This window comes from Pholis gunnellus (genome assembly GCF_910591455.1).
Source record: "Pholis gunnellus genome assembly, chromosome: 9".
NCBI lineage: Eukaryota > Metazoa > Chordata > Actinopteri > Perciformes > Pholidae > Pholis > Pholis gunnellus.
In genome coordinates, this window is record NC_136535.1 from 13,784,449 (window position 1) to 13,807,562 (window position 23,114).

The following is a 23,114-nucleotide window of genomic DNA, read 5'->3' on the forward strand; positions in this document are numbered from 1 at the left end:
CATCTGTTTGTTCTCACAGATTTGTACAATTCCGACGTGGGGAGAACAAAAAAGGGATGGAGCTATTTAAGTTCCCCCAGGCTTAATACATGGATTGCATTAGTAATGTCCTACTGTACATAGGGTAGGGCTCACTGTGCAAGTGCTTCCGAAAAAAATTCAACCACTTAAGGGTGTGTCTGGGTCACTGTTACTACTACGGCATGCAGGATGGGACAAACTCGCTCGGCTCTTTCGCACACCACCGACATTCCAGGCAGAGCGAAGTTGAAAGCAGGCGAAACAGCCCAGCGACTCCGCATCTGCGGGTTTAGGAGCGGAGCGAAGCGTCGGACGGACCAGTTAAAAAGGAATCCGATGAAAAATAAAGTGCTATCGTGTCTGGGAAGGAGAAAGCGAGACTCCAGCCCAACAGAAGCGGATTCAGGTTGCGGAAACGAAGCCGGAGATCTAGCGACGCACCGCGATCACAGAGTAGGAAAGTTGCCGAGGGACGAGGTTGTGTCGGGGGTAGAGGATCGTCGAGCATCCCCGGGCTGTTTAGAGTCACCGTCCGGCCTAGATGACCATGTCGAAGCCACCCAACACGTCGTGAACCGAGAGCCAGCGGCTGGCTCGTCCGATGAAGTCCGCTGCGAGGAGCCAAAGCCCCAGCGAGAAGACAATGCCTCGGGTCCCCCGACGAGGGCCATGGAAGATCAGCCACTGGGGGGTGTTGTGTCTGAGGCTCGGGAGGCTCTGAGTTCTGCCCCTTTCCTCACCTCTGACCCGGACACTGAGCGGGCTTTCTCTAGCTTGTCCCCACATCAACCGTTGGGTCGTGGACTGACACAAACAGACGATCACGCTGAGGGTGAAATGACGAAACGTGACTGCAGTAACGTTTCATGTCGGCCCAAAGCGACCGGGGACCAACACGAGTGGTGTCCGGTGGAAAGTGAGAGCCCAAAGGACTCCGGTCAGTCCCCTCATGGTCCTCCAGAGGGCCTCCATAGTTACCCAGGACCTATACCGACACTCATCATAACGAGAGACCCCAGCCCGACCCGCTCTCAGGGGACTCCGGCCCTGCTGACGGTCCGATCGGAGCTCAGCACCGGCTCGTCTCTGGACCCTCACCCGGACGACGAGTCCCCCTGCTCGGACAGCGGCTGCGGAGGGTCCCCTGCGCTGATGCGCTCACCGAGGAAGCTGTCCAACTCCTCCTCCATCGGCCTGTCCTCCGCCTCGTCCTTCGAGGAGTCCGAGGACGACTTCATCGGGAGCGACATCGAGTCCAGTCTGTCTCCGGCCCGGCCCATGTGCAGTCCCGACGATGGGACAGGGGTGAGTGCTTTTCTTGTGTTTCCCACCACAAACACTTTTATTGAAACTGTCAGCTGTAGCTACTACAAAAAAACAACAACGACTATGAACAGGTTTTACTGCTTTGACTACAAAAGAAATGCAAGTATTGCACAATCGAATGGCAGCCATATAGTATTCACCCCTCAACCGAGCAAATCATGGTGTCAGGTGTACAATTGCTACACACTGGTTTGAGAAAAACAATGGAATAGAAAGGATAACATTTATGAATCCATGCATGCACACACACACACACACACACACACACACACACACACACACACACACACACACCCAGGACACGTGCAGTCTAACAACCCCATGAGCCTGAAGACACACTTCTCATTGTGTTCTGTTGTGCACGTGCATAATGACAGTCCTATCAGTCACTGTCAGTGGCTGCCAGATGTCATTATGTCAGTTTTGTTGGTCAGATCATCAGGCTGAAGAGCATGTCAGAGCTCAGATACTAGAAGATGTTCAAACTATGTCATGTTGATATGTTCGGGTAGTTAATTCACATGAGCTGTGCAAACTACTGCAGCGCAGCGTGTGTCTAAAGGGGTTTTGGTGGATCACGTTTTTGTTGATGAGGAAACGTCAAGTGACGACGACAGTACTATAGCTTTTCATTTGAAATATTTTGTCTAATGTGCGGTTCAAATTCTCAACGGTTGGACTCGCACACTGATAATGAAACACGACGATAACACATTTAAACTAGAGAAGAGGAAACTGCCTCTTATCTCCAACCCTCTCCTCTGTGTCCCTTTACTCCCAGCACAAATATGCTGCCACAGCAATCCAGAAGTTAGTTTACTGCCCGAGAGGCTGAGGGTTTTCCTCTCCTCCAGACATGAAATGCAGTTTAAAGCTTCTAAGTAGGAAGTTGTGCAGCCCCCCCCCCCAAGGCAGGAGGCCTTGATGTGCTGTCGACTTGAAATGAGTCTTCTCAAAAACAGGATGTCTCCACTTCAGCCCTTCCAGTGCCTCCACTAACCTTCTCTGCAGAACCTGAATCTTGAATATCCAGGTTTTGTGTTCACCAAGCGTCACTAAGCAGGCATGTTGACAGGTGTTCAACTGTCTGCATGCCATTCATATTAAGCTGCACAACACGTAGAAACCTGGCAGAAGTTGCACTCGTATGTTTTTCAATAATTTAGCCACAGTTATTTTTCCACACGCTCCACCCTCGTCTGGTGCTTTGTTTTCTTCTTTTTTTTCCAGAGAAAGACAAACACAAGACACACAATATGACTCCAGTCTGATTTTATGGTAGCAGTTTGTACCGCCTGGTGTCCCCACGTTAATATGTCTTTCCTGTCATTAGCTGGTGTCTTACATACTTCATGCTTTATCTGACAGCTGCACCAAACACTGATGCCTCATTGGGAGGTGGGAATAGGCCTCTAATGTAAGACTGATAATCAATGTTTTGCTGTGATTCATATTCACAGAGTGCGTGTGCTCAGGTCTACACAAACTTAGATTAACCATTAATAATAAAACAGCTTGTAAGATCATAACAGGAGAAAGCGGCAAAGCGTAAATACAAAAACAAAGAAGAACCACAGTAAACACAATCAAGCTCAGCTTCATTATCCTAATATGTTATAGCTTAATTATTGTTGACTAAACATAAACAAACATAATTCTTCTTCTCCAGTCAGATGGTTAGATTACCCGTCTTCTGTCCTCATTCGATTAATATTCATTCTGGCCTCATTGTTATCGTCCTATCATATATCCCAAAGGTTCAGATGATTAATATTAAGTCTGGGTTCATTATTATTTATTAATCTGCCAACTATACAATGTCATAAAATACTGAAAGTAAACCCATCGTCATTTTTCGGAGCCCGAGGTGACATCTTCAATATGTTGTTTAGTTCGTCCTGCAGTCAAAAGCACAAGAGATCAGTTTACGATGTAACCAAACAGAGAAAATAACCAAATCTTCACATTAAAGACGCTGAAACCAGAGTGTTTGGAGTTTTTGGAGTTATGTCTAAATTATATCAATGCCTTGAGACTAGATATTGTCTTTGGTTTTGGGTATCGTAATATGGCATAAGTGTTGTCTTTTCCTGGTTTTAAAAGCTACATTACAGTAAAGTGATTACATTATCTGAACTTACCAGACGGTTCTATTTAAGGTCAATTGATTAATTGACTGATGGCTTCAGATTTGTACGGCTTGTGATATTTCTCCCCACGTGGTTTTGAATGGGATTAGTGTATTATTTTCTACAGTTTACGTCTTTTCCATATTAAAATAATAACGCATTTTTGTTGCGTTAGAGGGTACAACGTTTTTTCAACGCTTTGAATATACTAGATGGAAAAAAAAGAATAATACAACTCCCATTATAGTCTTGTTACTGTCCCTCCTGGTTCAGTCTTTGCTTTTTGAGCTATGTCATGGGAGTCTTTAAGAGGCTCGTTTCTCCACATGACAAACACAAAGACTGGCTTCCAGTTACAGTGATGATCACTTGACCCAGCGGGTCAGTGGACACTAGTGTCATTTCTTGGCTGTTACACTGACAGACAGGAAATGAGCAATCCGAGGAGTTGCACAGCTGTGACAAACATGAATACACTGGACTGTGTTTAAGTCACATTTTGTTCTCTAGCAGTTGCGTAAAACCTCTTCCTCTTTACGTCACACAGTAATTAATATGAGGAGTGTGTGTGTGTGTGTGTGTGTGAGAGAGTGTGTGACGAACCAGTTACATTTTGTTCACTCGGCGAGGTGAGCAGATACTTGCTCAAACATGCATACTCAGAGCGTATGATGCCGCGTTGCATTCAGAGTTCAGCGTGTGTCATGGAAAATTGGGCTGAAGGCAGAGCCGGTTGCTAGGCGACATCGTTGCCATATATGGTACTTTTTTCTTTTTTTTTTCCTCTCTCTACTTGTCTTGTTCTCTTTCACACTCACACACACGCACACACACACACGCACACACACACGCACACACACACAGTATCGACTCTGTCCCTGACATTTGAATGATATTAGATGCTAATTCCTACACACAATGCACATATTATTTTATAATTTATTATCAGATCATACATGTTGCTCTGAGCCATGCAGCGGAACAGAGAACGAGAGGAAAATGTGTGTAAGCGGACAAAACGGAGACAGAAGATCCAGTGAAACTGTGATCACAGTAGCCGACACGTGCTGCTGATGATTCTTATTTATGCGTCCTTATTCACATGAGCCACAATTGTAGACTTGTTTTCCGTGACACACATTGTACAAAGTCCCACACATCACTCCCACACCCCTTATACACATAATCCATGCTGCAAGGAAACACTCCATGCTGTTTGTTTGGGTCCACATTTCTTTATAAACTACTAGAATTCTGCAGCATGACGATATAAATCAACACCACACGCAGTGGTGGAGGAAGTATTCAGATCCTTTAATTCAGTGAGCGTTAAACTATCATATATTTTATCATTAGGTTATTATGACTGGATCAATGTGTAAGTGGCAATTTACTTTTGTAGTTGGTTGAGATGGAGCTGAATTTAACCATTTTATGAGCTGTTGGATAGAAAATAACTTGTAAACAAATGTAGTGGAGTAAAAAGTACATTATTTCCCTCTGAATTGTAGTAGAAGTACTTTCACATTTTCACCAGTAATGTTTTTACCTTCATTCCATCACTGATGACATTATGTTCTCTGATTTTGAGTTTTTCTTTTAATGGATATGAGATTTGATTATTTACTCAAACAGATTAGATTTACCGTGCTATAAAAGAGAGAATGCCAACTAACAATGCTCATATTTGAGAGGATTTAACCAGCAAATATTGAGTATATTTCCATGCTAGATGACAAATGAATACTCCACGATCAAAAGTGAGTAATTGTCTGATTTGTCACTCCCACACACACACACATACAATGGAACAGCACACACCACATTAGACAGAGAGGACACTCACAGAATCAGAGAAAATAAATACACACAATTAAATCTAAAGCCACGCCCTCTTCTGTTCCCTCAGTGGCCCGCCACAGCGATGAAGACTTGAGGAAGGGAGGGAAAGGGATGTGGTTTTAAAGTAGTGAAGTGAAGCTCTGGCGGTACATGAAGACACGCTCGGTGTATGCACATGTAGTCACTCGTGTAGCTGATAGTCGTCTGACAGGTTCTACACAAACACACAAACACACCCCTCTGTGAGTTACGTAGTGCTGAGGAATTTGCCATGCAGACAAAAGGAGAGTATGGGAAGGCATGTTGTCCCTGCCCCCATGAACCTGGCAGGAGATTGGCTCAGCATGGGGCTCAGGATAGGTCCTCTGGGGATTAGGGGATGAGCGAGAGATGAGAGAACAACGGTGAGACTGAAGGGAAAGAGAAGACCACTCATTGTGTGGAGGTTATGCCTTCAGGGGGAGAGGGAGGGAGTGAATGATTTAGTGCAGGGAGTAAAAGCAAAGGGGGGGCCGGTTCAAGCAGGCAGATGGTCGAGAAAAAAAGAGCAAAGTGACAGATTTCGGTATGTTGATATGCTTGATCAGTGAAGAAGATCTATTGAGAAAGTGTTTCGAGAGGAAGGGAGGAGGGACTCCATGTCGAAACAGGAGAAATTTTGACTCGGGATGACAAAGAGAGGGTGTACAGACCGAGCAGGGGGTCAGTGTGAGAAATGAGTGTGAGCTTCTAACAGAGGAGGATTATGTGCCAGGCAACACAAGCCTCAGTGTACAGCAAGGGTTTACAGCCTGAATACCTGGAATAAGAGAGAGCCGTAGCTCTGGGCGAGCGGTAGACCCGGTTATAGATGATTGTGAAGGATCTCAGGCCGACAGGGAGGCACACAGCCTGTGGAGACCCGGGGCCAATGGTGCGGACTGCTTTGAGCTGGCTACGTTCCCGATTTGTCTCCGGTGCGGTGTGCGCTTGTGTCAGCGCCTGCCTCCTCCTCCACTACTGCTCTGTCTGCCAGGTAAGAAGTAGAAAGTGGCACGTTTCTGTCCAGGGGCAGCGATGCAGACTGACGGGTGTGTATTTGCTAACGTCAGAAAGATGATACATGAGGGTAGATTATGTCAAATGCAGGTTTGGGCATTCAAATGTGAGTGTGATTGATATCGCTGTGTGTTGTTGCTGTTACAGTACGTGGTGGTTGTTTGGCACACATATGCAGGTAGTCCTGTGTCACTGATGATCCCTCTATCCGGGTTAAGAAGCAGGATCAGCTTCAGGCTGTCATACTCTATACAATCACTTTATGTCTCAGACTGATCACTCATTTTATAGGTACACTTAGCTAAAGCGAATGCTTCAAACTGACGGTAGACTGAATATTACCAACACCATTCACTATCATGTAATACAAACTAACAGCCCCACAAACTTAAGCCTTTAAAACAGGTGCAACGTTGAATCAGCACCTGTCTAAAACAGTTAATCAAAAACTGAACATTAAAACCTCGGAGGAGGAAGAATGAATAACAGGACTTGTTGTAGTAGACTGCATTAGTTGTAGCTAGATGTACCTAATAAACTGGCAATGTGTTTAAATATCTTAATACATATAATAGCCAGCTGATCAAAGAAACATTAGATGAGTTGCAGAGGACTCAAAACAACCTCCCAGTAAAGAATATAAGTCTACTTTACGATTATTCCCACCAAACATGAAACTTTTAGCAAAATGTGTGTAATTATTACATTTAATACTCAGTTGTTTGGTTAAAGGCTAAAAAAAAGACTGAAAACCAATTTAGAATAAAAAATGTTTCCTCTGTATTCATGTTTAGCTGTCAAATCACAAAGTAAACAGTTTGAAAAGTAACTTGCAAATAAGGACTGTATTACCAGCCAACTACCCTTATGTTCCCCCAAAGCACAGTGTAGTATAGTTCAGTATAGTATATGCTGATGTTTGTCTTCTCCCACTTGAGTGTGTGTGTGTGTGTGTGTGTGTTGGAGAGGTGAAGTAGGGGACACTGTAAAGACACATTCCTGTGTTCAGTGTGACTTCTCCCAGCATGACGGCATTGTTGTTGTCATGTGAACCGCATCCCAGCGTGCGCGTGTGTGTGTGTGAGAGAGAGTGTTGCTTCATAACGAACACTAGAGACATTCCCAGATAAATGCTACCTTTGGGGAGAAAAAATGCAGTTTGATTGAGAGGACGCTGTAGAGACGTACAGGAATGTGACTTCCATTTGACTTAAAGTAGGGAGAATATCAAGAACTCGAGCACATTCATCAGCAGCGACTCTTTGGGGAGTGGAGAAGAATCTTATACAACACTGAGCGATGACATGAGCTCTGTGTTTCAGATCCGTGAGTTATATAAAAGAGAAAGTGGAGATGGCGAGGGTTGAACTGTGAGAGGTGAAATGTGACCTCAGTGTTTAAAAAGATGGGATGTGTGGGACGAGGAGACGGCAACACAGCTACACAGTTTACTCAGTTTGAATGGAAACAACAGTCCACGTATCATTTCAACGGGATTATCTGCATTAAACGTCTCCATTAGCAGCATTAGCTCTGGCTGTGACCTGTAATTTTAGTCGGATACATTTGATCCCACAGAGGCAACACATTAAGCTGTCAGCTTGAAGCAATCAGAGAGAGAGCCTGAAGGCAAAAGAGACGTGAAAGAAGAGAAGCTGGAGATCTGGGTGTCTGCTTCACCGTTCTCTCCCTGAGGAGGACAAAAGAAACTAATACTGCAAAAGCCAAATGGAAAGAACCCCAGGTTACAGTGGTCTGCTGGGTAAACATGCTGTGTGTTGTGTCCACAAACGGATGTTATTAAGGAGATTGGATAGTTTTGTACTACAGTGTTGGCGGCTTCTTAAAACGGCTCTTTTGGTTGGTTCAGCCGGGCAGGAAATGTCAGTCTTTGGAGACAGCGCATTCATATAATAATAATAATATATAATAGCATGTGATCGTTCTTAATATGTGATTTATTTGTGCACTGAATAACATGATATTTGCATATCAAACACCCACCAAAAAGACACCTTAAATGTAATGGCACAGAGCAAAATACTGCTTAAACCTGAATGTCAAGTATGATCCTGTGACTTTAAAAGAACTGATAAACGAGGAAATACCCGACACAGCCGAGTCCTCAGCCTCGTAGACTCCTGTGTTATCAACACAAGGGGTTCTTAATTATCCCTTACAGCAGCACTTTGGAGGCCAAGCGCTGGAGACAGTTTACTGACCTGGAGGAGTGTCTGAAGGTGGATTGCTTTCTGTTTTTAATGTAAAGGTTGGGCGGGATATTTCTCTGCTCTATTTGAGTACAACTGTCCTGAAAAAGAGGATACGTGCCGGTAAAGGCTCGCAGGGTGTCGAGAGGACGTTATCTCATGTTGCAAATGCGGTGAAATGCGGTTAGTGTTCACATGTTTCATCGCCATGCTTTGCCCCCGACGGCGTCGGGAGGTGATGTCGGGGTTAATCTGTTGAGGGGATCGACGGTCTCAGGTCACAGGTGTCTCGTATTCACTCATTCCTCTCTGAAGACCTGACATTGACCAGCTGTCTGACGAAGCACAAACATGTCGTACAGAGTTTCCCATCAGAAGAGAACTTCTTGGTAAAACGGTGAAAGCCCCTGAAAACTAGGCATCAAATCTCAAGTTTTTCTCAATAACACAAAATATTCCAGACCAAATATTAACTAAATATGTGACTTTTGGACTCCATCACTCATAGTAAGGAACACATTTCAGGGCCTTTAAAAACTTTTGAGTTACAAAACGGCACTCCTAAATTCAAATAGGTCCCGTTTTGTCTTCATCTTCTTGGGTAAACGCAGACCCTGCAGTTTCCGTTGTTTTATTGTGACAGAGTTTCAACAGAGCAGCTGTGGAAAGAATGCATGAAAGGAGAGCAGAGATAGGCTGACATGTAAACATGGCAGAGATATGCCTGACAGGGAGCAGCACAGTCGTTCACAGATGTTATAGAGTTATAAAAAGATTAGTTTTATTATTATAGCCTCTTGTCCCTGCGTTTTATTACTCACATGTAAATTGAGAAAGAGCCGAGATAAGTTATACTCAGTAATGTCAGCAACGTCTACTGTAATGTGACACACACACACACACACACACACGCACATATTGCCGTCCTAAACTGGCTTTTGGTTTGTTGTGATTTCCCACACACACACGTTCTAATCGATCGATGTCATGTTCCGCTCAGATTGCTGACGTCAATGCAACCGTTGCACACTGTCCTTGGTCTGGTGTTTCCCAACACAGATAACCGTAACACACACACACACACACACACACACACACACACACACACACACACAGTTTCGGACAGTAAGGCTCTGTTTTACGACACTGCAGGGGTAGCTTTGGTAAATGTTTTATGAATGGACTTTCTCACGTATGTTGTGCACCTGGCCTAAGCTAAAGGGCAGGAACGGTCCAATGTCTACAGAGGTGTGTGTGTGTGTGTGTGTGTGTGTGTGTTTGAGCGCACCACAGGGTGTGTTTTCCTTTTAATGAATAATCATTATCTTGCCTGTATTTGGCTCATTGCTTAATTGTGACTGGAAGAGAAGCCCTCGCACCGATTAGTCACAGCTTCGTGTTTGTCATTTGTGTGACGATGCAACGCCTTTCTGCAACAAGACGATGACGTTCCTCTTTGTTTGTATTTTTCCAGAATAAGTCCTGGCAGAAATTGAAGACCATAGTTCACTGGTCCCCCTTCGTCGTGTCCTTCAAGAAGCGTTACCCATGGGTGCAGCTAGCTGGCCACGCAGGTATACAGTTTGCTTAACGTCATCACACGTGCATGATTTTATCTTCAGTGTTTTAATTCTGTCCGTCTCCGTCTCCAAAGGGAACTTCCAGGCCGGCGAGTACGGACGCTTGTTGAAGCGATTCTGTGAGTGCGAGCAGCAGTGCCTACAGAAGCTGAAGGAGGACACACTGCGCCCCTATGTGCCTGGTTATTATGGGATAGTACAGAGGGAGGAGCAGGATTATAACCTGATGGATGACCTGCTGGCTGACTTTGACTCGCCCTCCATCATGGACTGTAAAATGGGCAGCAGGTAAGACTCGGCACAGGATGATAGCAGCGTAATTGTGGGGGCGAACCATTTGCCAAGATCATATTGAGCCAGAAACCATTTTATCTTTTATCATTTTACCTTGAAAATAAATGAACCTTCCTCCACATATAAGCCTTAACACAGTTCAACCCCATCAGTTATCTGCCTCTCTATCACATTCACTCTACATGATAATAATAATAATAATGGCTGTTTGTAGTCAACAAAGTGCAATTAGACAATTAGAAAATGACAATATACATAACAATAAAGACTTAAAATCAATTAAAATAGCAAAGAGAGGAAAATGGAGGAACAAATAATAAATCATCAAAATGCATAAAAAAGAAACGATTACATTTTAAGCTTTTTACGTTTCAGGACGTACTTGGAGGAGGAGCTGATGAAAGCCAGAGAGCGTCCACGATTGCGGAAGGACATGTATGAGAAGATGGTGGCAGTGGACCCCGAGGCCCCCACTGAGCAGGAGAGGGCCCAGCAGGGAGTCCTCAAACCCCGATACATGCAGTGGAGGGAGACTCTCAGCTCCACAGCCACTCTGGGCTTCCGCATCGAAGGCATTAAGGTCAGAGGTCATCCTGGACTGTTAGCATGCCTCACTGTCGTACTCGGTGCTGGCGAGGAGACAAATAGTCTCTAACAGAAGTAAACCGATGAGTGGGAGTAAATATTTATCATTCTGATCACTGGATGGACCACAGAGGAAATGGAAAACACAGTCTGTTAAAGTTTGGGCTGGATGTGCAGACATAAAGGGAAATGTTTGTTCCTTCAAAAGTAAATATAGGGCTGGTTGTCACGTTGCACTAAGAACTGTAGTTTTGCATGAACTCAAACTGCTCATGACACTGTGAGCATTAAAAGCAGCGGTTTTGTTTCCACAAGCTGTGGCTGTGGAATCTTATCCCTCTATATTTACGAGTTAGCGTGTGTTGTTTCTCCTCAGCTAAACACAGGCGTAGTTGCACCGATAGTGCTGCACTGAGTGCTCAGCAGGAAACAGGATTTGAAGCTGAAGCTGAGTCTTGAAGCTTTAAATTCTTTACTTGATTGAATTATTGTCCTCGTGGAGGTAAAAATAAAAAGAGTAAACGGAGTGAACTAGATATCTTGTTTTCTTTCTTTCCCTCCAGAAAGCTGATGGAACTTGTAACACCAACTTTAAGAAGACGAAGCACCGGGAGCAGGTGATGCAGGCCCTGGAGGACTTTGTAGCTGGCAACACTCAGATTCTGGTATGTCACTAGTTGTTACGTTGCTGTTACGGCTCGTCTTCCAAACAAGCAAGGAAGCTTTCCCTTGTTACCTAGCAACGGGTCCTCGCCAAGAAAGAGTTTGCCGCATAACGCCTCCATAACAGCAAACTGGTGTTTATACACGTCAGGTTCTGTATGTGTTGAACAAACAATATATGATTCATCATCTTTAGAGGTGCTGGTGACTTTTGGGCTCCTTCACCCTGTTTCCAGTCTTTATGCTAAGCTAAGTTAGCTATCTGCCGACAGCATCTAAATATGTATTAAGCTGCAACTGCATCAAGGAAGGACATGAGGCTTTAGACTCAGTTAAGTGGCAAATAAATACAATAAAAGTGTTTTTTTGATCAGTTTCTCTGATGCCGTACGTCTCTTTATTTTTCTCTTTTTCTTAGAAACTCTACCTGCAGCGGTTGGAAGAACTTCGATCCGTCCTCGAGAAGTCGCAGTTTTTCAGGACACACGAGGTGAGACACACTGACAAACATTCAGTTTTCATGCTTTCTAAACCGACCCGTTGGCCGAGTTGAAGATTTCGTGATATCATCCTGCCAGTAACTTCTTAATACGCGTAAAGCTAGACTCACCCGTCTCACCGGTTTCTCCGTCGCAGGTCGTGGGCAGCTCTCTGCTGTTTGTGCACGACGCCTCGGGGGAGGCCAGAGTGTGGATGATCGACTTTGGGAAGACGGTTCCCCTGCCGGAACCTCAGACCCTGGACCACAGGACTCCCTGGATGGAGGGCAACAGGGAGGACGGCTACCTGTGGGGCCTGGACAACCTCATAGACATCTTCAGCACTATGCTGCCACAGACATCGTGAGAGGGAGACTCCAATAAAACTTTGATGTCCAGATGGTGGAAGAGATACAAAATTGGGAGAGTTTTAAGAAAAGATTACACAAACTGAGAAGTATCCAAGTGTCTTTATCCCATTGTACCTGTGTAAGAAGAGGATGAACCAAGTCAAACACAGGATTTCTATTGCAAAGTGGAATATGGCCAACTTCATGCATGATGCTCCTCTTGGGGACAGATGACCTGTGATGAGTTGAGGCAAACAGTAGAAGGAAGAGAAACGGGGAGACTTGAATGCAGAATTGTAACTTTTGTCACATGGACAGTCTGAATTCATGGACCTCAGCAGTCACTTTTTCGTGCAAAGACACACGCTTTGACGTTGCTCATCTTCCTCCTCAACATCCCCCTCTGTTGGTCAGAGTTGCACACGGCACTCTCACAACCATGAACTCCATCCAGAGGTATGAAACCTTTCCACAAGGCCTTCGAGGAGCATTGGCTAACAGGAGTGATTATTTTTTTTGTCATGGACCATTTTTGATGTTTCAGTAAACAGCAACACTACAACACTGGTCAGACCACGTGTTAACTAACTCAGTGTGTAAATACATTTTTTTTATTTAAATTTTTTTGGCCTCGGTATAACCTCCTTAACTTGTTCGTACAATTTCTGTGCCTAGCTTTTTTTAATGAACGAGCTGTTTGATCATTCCAGTGCAGTGGACTCCTGCTATTTTTCTTCCAAAGAGTTCACCCACGTATTAACTGCTTTACAATATAATCCCAAAGTTGAACTTCTTGCAGAAAAAGTGTTTTCTAAATTTGGATTTTTGTATGACAATGCGGTGAAACTGTTTTTCTCATTTAACTGTACAGTAAGCAGCTTGGCGGCCATGTTTGTCTGGAATTTATTGCACTATGGATCCTCACGAAGCCATCGAACAAATCAAGTGTGTCTTAAAATGGGAAGCAGCAGTCAAGTGCTGGGTTTACAGATGCAGACTTTTAGACGTTTAGAACATGAATTGAATTTGTCGTTACCACTTCATTCTCTCTGATCAGTGTTGCTTTAGATTTGCAGGGAGTTCTACAGCGAAGCAGTGGCGAAAAGGGTGAAATGAAACTGGAATTACCTGATTTAAAGGTTTTTGTGAGGTTTCACTTGTGTATCGGCTTAAACGTTAACTAACTGGAAATTTTAAACGTCTTATGATTCAAGAATGACGCATAATCAAATACAAGAATGTCCCTAATAAAAAGACGAGGACGTTGCTGTAAATCATTTAGCTACACTAAACACTTGGTTTGTGGGGTTGAATCTTGCCATGCAGGATGGAGCGTTTACAAAGAGACATTGTTTTATTTAGATATTACGTCGCAGTGCTTATGAGCATGTGTGTCATCCCTTGACTGGAATGCAGCAGGTCCGGTAAAAACAACGTAGTCAGTGTCAGGCAGCAGTGTTTGGGGCGTGTGCGTTAGTCGCAAACAGCCGACTCAATGAAATTGGAATTCAAATTCAGGAATTCAGTTTTTTCCACTTCCTCAGAGTAAACGTACTGGGAGAGAGGAACAATCTAGTGTTTACAAAGTATTATATTCCTTCGCCCACAAATCCTCTATATTTGTAAAATAACAAGCTGTCAGGTTTTCATACAGGGTGCGGCTTTATTATTTAGAAAACTGGATTCATAAACACATTTTTTTTATTTTTCAAAAAGCAGTGTATTTGAAGTCGCAACGCACAGGCAGACTGGTGACAAATTATATTAATTCTCTGCTTTGTCCAAGTCATGGATTGCAATAAACTGGAAATAATTTGAGTTGTTGTGAGAAATGTTTTTTCTGTTGTCGGACTCTCTCTCTCACTCTCTCACTCTCTCACTCTCTCACTCACTCACTCACTCACTCACTCACACTTACTTTTGTAAACACACTCTGATTTCAGCGTTTGAATATTAATTTTACTAAATATCCCAAAACATTTACCGGTAGGCAGTGAACCAAGATGACAAAGTATTAAATCAAGAATTTAAACAATTTACCGTACAAATAGATTCCATTCAGTCAGTGATGTATTTGTCACATTGTAAACCTGCATGACAAACAAAAACAACTATTCTCCAAAAGAACTGCACTCAGTTTAAATAATGTTTTTTTCCAACATATTGATGAAACAATATTTTTATAATGCCATCCTATGTGTTAATTTGACCACAACACTGCCTGCAAAGGGCTCAACGCAGCTAGAGAAACTCGAGCTACCCCAGTGTTGTAGAATATGTGGACGCTCGTATCTTCACCTCAATTCCTCCGAACAGGATCCACAATCACCACAACAGTAGCACACACAGTAATTCTCTTTAAAGCCCTTGACCACACACTCCTGCCTCACATGTATTACCGCTTCTCTGTCCTTGTGTGGAGCATCACCGCCCGTCCAGCCAGCCCGGCCTCCAGCCCTCCCCGAGGAACCACATACTGGGTCCCATCAGTCGCTCTCTGAGGGTCCATCGTCCTCAGCTGCTCGTTACTCCGAGCTACGCTGTCCAGACTCCACAGCTGGTAGCGCAGGCTTTTACCCTGCTTAGCCAGGACGTAAACCTCTTTGACGGCCGTGTTGCCGACGGGACAAGCCGAGCTGCTGTCCACGGCGAGGCAGAGCCAGGGCAGAGTGGCGTCAGGCCGGGTGTGCTCGCTGCTCACGCTCCCCTGGTCCACACCGAGGAGAACACCTGGAACAAAACCAATAGATGTGTCAATTGTGTGACATGTGGATGTTGTTCTCGTATATCTGCACAGTATTACACTCAGTTGTGCTTTTAATATGCTTATGTGAACTGCTATTAATAAGATAACAAATAAACAAGTTTGACAACAGCAAGATATAGCTAGAAACATTTCACTTTAATTATTTACTCTTAAGTAAGTATTTACACAGTATTTTCGCCATGTGGACGCAGTTACAGTATATTAAGTGTACAAACCAATTAACATAATCAAAGTGATTGAGAACTTCCTAAAAAATACAACTCATCTTAATGTCTTAATATATAATAAATAACCTGCCTGGTGTCCTATTTGAGACGTCAGTGTTGTTCAACAGTATGTTCCATCAAATACACCCACACCTAAAATCCACCGAAGCTCACTGCTGACCCACAATATGCTGCCAAAAGCTCAATTGTTTGTTTACTGCAGTGAAAAAGCTCCAAACCAGCTTCATGAAACGGACTTACCCTGGTTCAGTTAGTGAGGGATAACTCAAGACCCTTCACAATAAGCCCTGCTGTTCTGAGCCACCTTCATCAAACACCCCTCCGGCGAGCGAGCTACCAGTTACCTGAGGCGACTGCCCAGTGCGCCCTGTGGCCGCTCCGCTGGCATGGCTCATGGTTGTAGTCCTCATCATATCTGTACGTATCCTATCAAGGAATTATGTCCTTTCATGACACAAGTAGCAGTTTAAAAACAACAACCACACAGTGAAGTGTGTCTCCATCACAACAGCCCTCATGGCTGCTTTGTTTTGGGGATACGGGATGAGAACAGGCTGTCTCCCCCACAGGTGTGTGGTGATGGCTGCAGCATTATGACCACTTAAACCCCCCGACAGCAGCTCTGCCTCACAGCCACAGACCTCCTCTGCCAGCAGGGCCATGTTGTCAGCTGACAAAATAAAAATCTTAATGAGAACATAAAGAAACCAGACAACATCATAAACAGTTGAAATTGCACTTTAGTTGCTTGTGAAACATGAAGAGTGAATTAATACAAAAAAAAAACTTATTTTAGTTGCAAACCTGGTTAAAACTTCCACATTATAGCCTAATTACATCCTACATCTGGAGCGTAATGTCGTATTTGTACTTCTGAAGACATCCAGTGATGTCATGGTAGGCATTTTATCTTCAGCGCTGCATTGTGCTATCAGAAAACTTCCAATTTCCCTAAACAAAAAATGGGTGATCCATTACAACAGAGACACACAGCCCTCTTTGTTCCACACCTTTTTATTCAATATCCTTCAAAATAGACTCAAAACCGTTTGCACACTTTTGGTACCTGAGAACATTTCCCCCTGCGCCGTGTATCCCCTGCTCAGTGCCGTCTGAACGACAGTTTCCATGTCGATGCTCAGCTGAGGCTTTCGAAGGTGAGCGGACATCCACAGAGCCACCAGACCGCACCTGAAAGTAAATGAATAACAAACTCAGTCACAAGCTGGCAGATCGTATCACGTTTAATGACTTCAAACAGAAAAGAATTCAGGTCAAACTAATAAAGCCAGAGCCCCGTTGAACATACAACAGTTTTGGTAACTGTTTAATTTGTGTTATAAAAGTAGATCACGGTGTTACTTGACATCAGAGATGCACCGGTTGCAATTTGTTTGGGTCGATTCTGATTAGCGATTATGTAAAAGTCAGACTTGCCGATTCCTTTTTTCTTTTAAAAATGTAGAATTGACAACACCAACTTTCTTTAATGGAGAATTCAATTGTACAGCTGAGGCTGTGAGTGTGATTTTCATGGCGTGTGTGTGACGTTACTATCGGCACCACATTTGCCGCAGCAGCCCGGGATTGAATCCAGACTCTTTGCTGCATGTCGTCCCCTCTCTCTCCCCCGTTCAGTCTATGTAACCTGTGTATCTAATAACGGCAAAATGGCAAATAAAATCATCTTATAAATAAAATTGTTTGGCAAAGAAATCTGATCCACCAGTCACCGGACATGTTCGATCAGCTGACAGCAGCTTGGCGGTCGACCGGTCGCATCTGTACTTGGCACATCTGGGCCTGACACCGTAGTTCACTGACTTACTGCGGACCATCTTGGATGAGAGAGGGCACATATGTGTTCACCAGTATCCACTGCAGGTCCTTCCTAAAACTGAAGCACACAAGAAAGCACACGACATAAATACACATTATATTACAATCCAGTTCATCAGCTCTGCAACAGCACGTTTTCAAGTGAGACATTTTCACAGTGCTTTTACAAGTAAAGATGTCTGCTGTGAAAAAGGCCGATAAATCCTTTCTTTGTGAGGCTCAGAACATCAAGTTTGACTTTGTGTCAGTCGTTGATTCAACTCTACGTTGATTAGAGAGGCTGTAGTTAGTGTTGAGTCAGGATTATATTATCATATATTGAGGTTTTTACCAACCGACTTAATGTTTGTAAATTTGGGTGGACGAAATATTAGGAACACCTTTCAATATAAAGCAGTCCAGTACAACATCTCTAGAGCTGCAACTCAAGTGCTTGATTAACCGTTTAGTTGCAACGTGTTGTAACGTTAAAAGAATATTTAGCATCTGTCCTTTAAAATTACTTTCATGATAAATTCATTACCACAGTAGTTTTTTTTTGTATTATCAATTACCATATTGCCTATATCCTCAACAGAGTTGACAACACCTCTGTGACAATGTCAACAGAAAAGTAAACATCGTACGCTTCACACAGGTAGGATTTATTGCAGAGCAATTGAATTGGATTGTACATGTGTATCTTATAATCTTGTAACTAATTGATTGTGCTCAAACTATGGTCTGATGTTCAGGTTAAATGAGCAAAACTAATTATGTTGTCATCCCTCGTTGTAAATCTCACCTGCTCTCTCTCTGACTGAGCAGTAAGCGGGCCTCTGTGTGGTTCCCCTCCACAGCACTTCTGCTACTGGCTATGGTCTGATACAGCTTCTTCTTGGGGGATGAGGCTGGAGGAGGAGGTGGTGGACCTGGAGCAGGTGGAGGAGGAGGAGGAGGTGACAGGGGGATCTCCACTGACATCTCTGCTGAGCTCCTTTTGAATTAACCCGGACAGAGGTGGTACTTTGGTTAGTATTTGTGTGCATCTTTGGAAAGAGGTAAGTTACAATTGTATTAGCATTGTAATGCATGCAGCCTAACCCGCCCACCCTTCACTCTCTCCTACCTCCTAGCCTGCTCGCTCTGTAGCCTGCAAGCAAGGCGAAAAGTTAGAGAAGTTATCTTCGCTCAGTGTTCAATGCTATTTGGTTAGAAACCGAAATCAACGTTCGTCTCCTGTTAACTGTAATCGCTCACAAAAAGTATTTGTCATATTTTATACACTTGATCCTAAACACACGTTAGAGACTAGCAGAGCTGTGCTAACAGCGCCAGTGTTTAGGTTTTACCCATATTTGGCAGAGTGACTCTTCTTCGTGTTGGCTGAGCGAACACACCAACGGTTAAAGGGTCATAGCGCCCTCTGCTGCATCCACGTTAGAGTGCAGGTCATAGGCTGTATTGTGTGGGATAATGGCACTACATCATTTTGATATCGGCTGCACTGCTAATGTATGTGTCCGAGTAACTATTGCCTGCCTAACAGGCAAAAACACGATTCAAAAGGGCAATAAAAGGTCGCTAAGCTCATCTGAACAGGAACAGGTGTTATACCACATTGTGTGACCCGAGCTATCAAAATCTGTCAATCAGACGGTATCGAAAGGGTCCATTTATGTATGTGAAAATATATGGTCCTTTCTAAACGATATTATGTTGGCACCATGTGTGGTAAAAGCAGCTATCGCAAAGTACAGAAAGTGTGATAAAAAGAAAATGTTTTCGGTAGTCACCGAATCTGATGGGTCACAATATTTAGCGGAAACGGTCCCTGTGTTGTTTTGTTAACGCGAGAACAGAGCACGGGATTTGCGAGGACACGGGGTTTCATTCAGCACTTCGAGGTGAGTATTCGTCGACAGCGAGCTGATCAAATAAATAAATACTTTCTTGTTAATCAAAACCTTTTGCAAACCCGTTTGTACGTTATGCGATAATGAGGGCCGTCGGGCGTAAGCGATAGATTATAACATTTAGATCTAGTGAGCTAAATAACGTTAGCTATAGCTAGTAGTTAGCTTGTAGGCTAACGTTCACCCCACGTTATTCAAGCCGGGCGGTTGTTACGTTAGCTGCTTGGCGGCTAATCAAGAATTGTGCTCTTATCTGGTTTATACAGAACATTTAAATAGTTTTCCCTCCAACCTCTCATCCGCAGGTTAAAATATGGCCGCTCCGGATGTACGGCTCAATCATACAATCTACATCAACAATTTGAATGAGAAAATCAAGAAAGATGGTGAGTTTATCCTTAACGTTACCTTCTAGCTTTAAGTTTCTGGCTCCAAGTAAACACACACACGGCTCACAGAGGGCCTCTCTAATCAAACTGATGGTTTCTCACATTGTTTTTCCTGTTTCTACAGAGTTGAAAAAGTCGTTGTACGCCATCTTCTCACAGTTTGGACAGATTTTGGACATCTTGGTCGCACGAAACCTGAAGATGAAGGGTCAGGCCTTTGTTATTTTCAAAGAGGTTAACAGCGCTTCCAATGCTCTGAGATCCATGCAGGGATTTCCTTTCTATGACAAACCCATGGTAGGTGAATCACACAGTGAATACCAAGCCACTTTACAGATATTTAAAGATGGCACAAATGATCTACACAATACTACAACTGCATATAAACTGTAGCCTCTGAGGCACATGAGGTCTTAACTAACTCATCCGTCTCTTCCAGCGTATACAGTATGCCAAGATCGACTCGGACATCATAGCTAAAATGAAGGGGACTTTTGTGGAGCGTGATCGTAAAAAGGAGAGGATCAAGAAGGTCAAGGGAGCTGAAGCAGCAGCAGCAGCAGCAGCTAAGAAGGGTGTAGCAGGAGCTGGGGTTCCCATGGTTGCTGGCGTACCTGCTGCCATGCCTGTAAGTAGAGCAATAGGGGTTCTATTGTTAATCAGTTTTTATAATTGATTAAACGAAAGCATACAGGCGCCCCCAGATTAGAGTGGAGGTCATTGATGGTGTAGGTTGGGGGCAAAAATAGGAATACGATGGAACTGACGCGCTCGTCGCTGTTGTACTTCCCTCTTCAGGGAATGCCTCCCATGAGCCAGGCTCCCCGTATGATGCACATGCCGGGCCAGCCGCCTTATATGCCGCCTCCTGGCATGATGCCTCCTCCGGGGATGGCGCCTGGCCAGATGCCCCCTGGTGGCATGCCTCCTGGCCAGATGATGCCTGGACAGATGCCTGGACAAATGCCCCAACAGGTATGTTGTCGTTTATTTGTTTGTAAATGTTGGCCCGGTGGTTGTATTGTGATCTCTACTGTCCTCCATCCGCACAGGTTGCAGAAAATCCTCCCAATCACATCCTCTTCCTCACCAACCTGCCAGAGGAGACGAACGAACTCATGCTCTCCATGCTCTTCAACCAGTCAGTAACGACTCCCTCTCTGCATTTGATTTTGCACTTTTGTATTCGTCCATTTATTGGATGCCTGACTGTATTGTTGTGTGTTCAGGTTCCCCGGGTTCAAGGAGGTGCGTCTGGTCCCTGGTCGTCACGACATCGCCTTTGTGGAGTTTGAGAACGAGGTGCAGGCCGGCGCTGCACGAGACGCACTACAAGGCTTTAAGATCACACAAGCGAACGCCATGAAGATCTCATTCGCTAAGAAATAACTCCTTTCCAGTCAGGTCTTTTTCTTACATGCGCACACACAGGTCTTTTTAGAAATGTACAGCAGTGACCCAAACTATGAAACATTTTTAGAGATAGACGCGCAAGAGTGCAGTTCAGGCGGTGTTTTTTCTTTTTTTTCCCTTCATTCAGGATTACATGTAAGTATACATCCTTTGCATCAAGTTGCTGTGTATAATCGTACCACACTTGCAGAACTCTTAACTTACAACAAAGGTCAGGTAAATGTATGGAGGAGTTTCTTCATCCTATTGATCAGTATCCATGCTGGTTTACATTTTTTTTTTTTTTACACTCAAAATCCTCGAGCAACTTGATGTGTCGTCTGTATTTTGTTGTCATGAAGCATTGCACCCAGCGTCTGGTCTACCAGACATTGTACCTGGAGCTTTTTTGTTTTTATAATTAAAATGAATTTCCTTTGAGACGGTGTTCTGCCTCACTTCTTATGTATTTAGGTTTGGCCAATAGATGATGCTGAAAACCTACTTTCTTCTACCTCTGGTGTCGAGGTGTGTTGCTGTTGTTCCTGGTGCCATGAATTTTGCTGAAACTTTGAATTTTCAGCAATAATCTGTTAATGCAGGGGTCGTATGGGAAACTCAAAGTACGGCTTATTTAAAGAAATTGCTTGTGTGGCTTCTTGGATCATAAAACAGCCAACCCTGAGTCCTCTGGAGGACAAAGTTGATTATCATAATAGTTGTCTTTATGAGTCAGCAGTGGAGCTCTAACGGAAATGTAGCAAGGCAGAGAACGGCATTTATGTCATGCAACAAAACTGCTTGACTGGACTCGATCTCAAAACTGATTTACTTCCAAATTCTCTAGAAAATTGAATTCTTAGACCTTTGTTACAAATTTTATTAGAAAGTGGTTCAGCTCTGATAACATTCAGATCATTATGGGCCTCGATACAAATCATCATATCCCTCCTGCTTTCAAAGTAAACCAATTGGACTCATTCAATTTGTGCTTTGAAGTACACATTGCCCGAACAAAAAAATCCATCATTTATTTGGCCTTTGAGATAGATTACTTATTTACAAAAATAAATTGGATTACACAATTACCTGGCCAGTCTTGAGCCATCAAGCTTTTCCATTTTTTTTTTTGTATTGTAGAATTTTCTATATATATATATATATATATATATATACAAATCTATATAGGTAGATAAATTCACAGTAAAACGGCATTGTAATTTATATACATTGCTGTAACTTTTCAAAATTAACTAGCAATTAAAGCTGTCAGGTAAATTTAGTGAAGTGGCTAGTAGAACGGTACTTTTCTTCATAATGTAGTGGAGTTATTGAAGTATTGGGTAGCATAACAAACACGTCAGAATTCTGTTCATGCTGTAGACCTCTTTCCATAAACACTATGAGTAAACTGATGTAATATTTAATGAACGCAAATGGGAACAATTGTCTTGAGTTTGCCAATTAGTAAATGCCTGCTGTGTGTTGTGCAGCAGACCCTCAAAGGCCTCTACACACGAGTAATTACAGGCCAATAAGGACCACCACCTCCCCTCAAAGGCTGGATTCATGAGTGCGGGGCGGAGTGATGTGTGAATCCGGCCTGAAAAGCTTAATTTAGACTCACTGCGCTGCGGCCGGTGCACACTGGGCCCCCCTGTTGTGGACTTAAACTGTGGCCGTAGTAGTTGTCTTCAGGTCAGCTCAACAGTGTACACAGAAATGCACATTCTTCTGAAGTTTCCCAAGCCTTTCCACACTCCCTTATTTTGCCTTGAGAAAGCGCTGACCTTAGCCACAAGGGCGCCATGTGTGAGTGAGTGTCGCATGCTCTTGGCAACACGCCTAGTGCCTTCCCATTCACCAACACAGTGATCTTTCAGTTGCAGGGTCTGAAAGGCAACTTCTACGTATCCGGTGGGCTAGGTTTGGGAGTTGTGTCTGTTAGTGAGCTCAAACATCAGCTGGTGACGGTGCATAATCTGTATCCACGGGCACTTTTTGCTTTTTTTAAGATGGTGTTCACTTAAACCCAACCCACAGACCAGCCAGTGGGCCATGCAGTCCTCATACAGACTGACCCCATAC

The 23,114-nt window shown here is 43.7% G+C and overlaps 3 protein-coding genes across 3 annotated transcripts; 2 read left to right on the forward strand and 1 right to left on the reverse strand.

The window, feature by feature from the left end:
* Positions 1-210: 210 nt before the first annotated feature.
* itpkcb (inositol-trisphosphate 3-kinase Cb) lies at positions 211-12,555 on the forward strand (the record flags this gene model as incomplete). The annotated part of the gene is made up of 7 exons (XM_079166092.1): positions 211-1,326; positions 10,041-10,140; positions 10,221-10,434; positions 10,816-11,020; positions 11,589-11,690; positions 12,107-12,178; positions 12,325-12,555. 7 exons carry the CDS (start codon positions 211-213, stop codon positions 12,532-12,534), a joined length of 2,019 nt encoding a protein of 672 aa, XP_079022218.1. The 3' UTR covers positions 12,535-12,555.
* A 2,343-nt stretch (positions 12,556-14,898) lies between these two features.
* actmap (actin maturation protease) lies at positions 14,899-18,611 on the reverse strand. The gene is made up of 7 exons (XM_079166093.1): positions 18,459-18,611; positions 18,135-18,326; positions 17,340-17,408; positions 16,578-16,702; positions 16,052-16,181; positions 15,856-15,926; positions 14,899-15,247 (listed from the first exon to the last, which is right to left on the reverse strand). Exons 2-7 carry the CDS (start codon positions 18,311-18,313, stop codon positions 14,913-14,915), a joined length of 909 nt encoding a protein of 302 aa, XP_079022219.1. The 5' UTR covers positions 18,314-18,326; positions 18,459-18,611; the 3' UTR covers positions 14,899-14,912.
* A 560-nt stretch (positions 18,612-19,171) lies between these two features.
* Positions 19,172-21,467, forward strand: snrpa (small nuclear ribonucleoprotein polypeptide A). The gene is made up of 7 exons (XM_079166035.1): positions 19,172-19,236; positions 19,551-19,631; positions 19,759-19,931; positions 20,074-20,262; positions 20,433-20,609; positions 20,687-20,775; positions 20,864-21,467. Exons 2-7 carry the CDS (start codon positions 19,559-19,561, stop codon positions 21,021-21,023), a joined length of 861 nt encoding a protein of 286 aa, XP_079022161.1. The 5' UTR covers positions 19,172-19,236; positions 19,551-19,558; the 3' UTR covers positions 21,024-21,467.
* Positions 21,468-23,114: the final 1,647 nt, after the last annotated feature.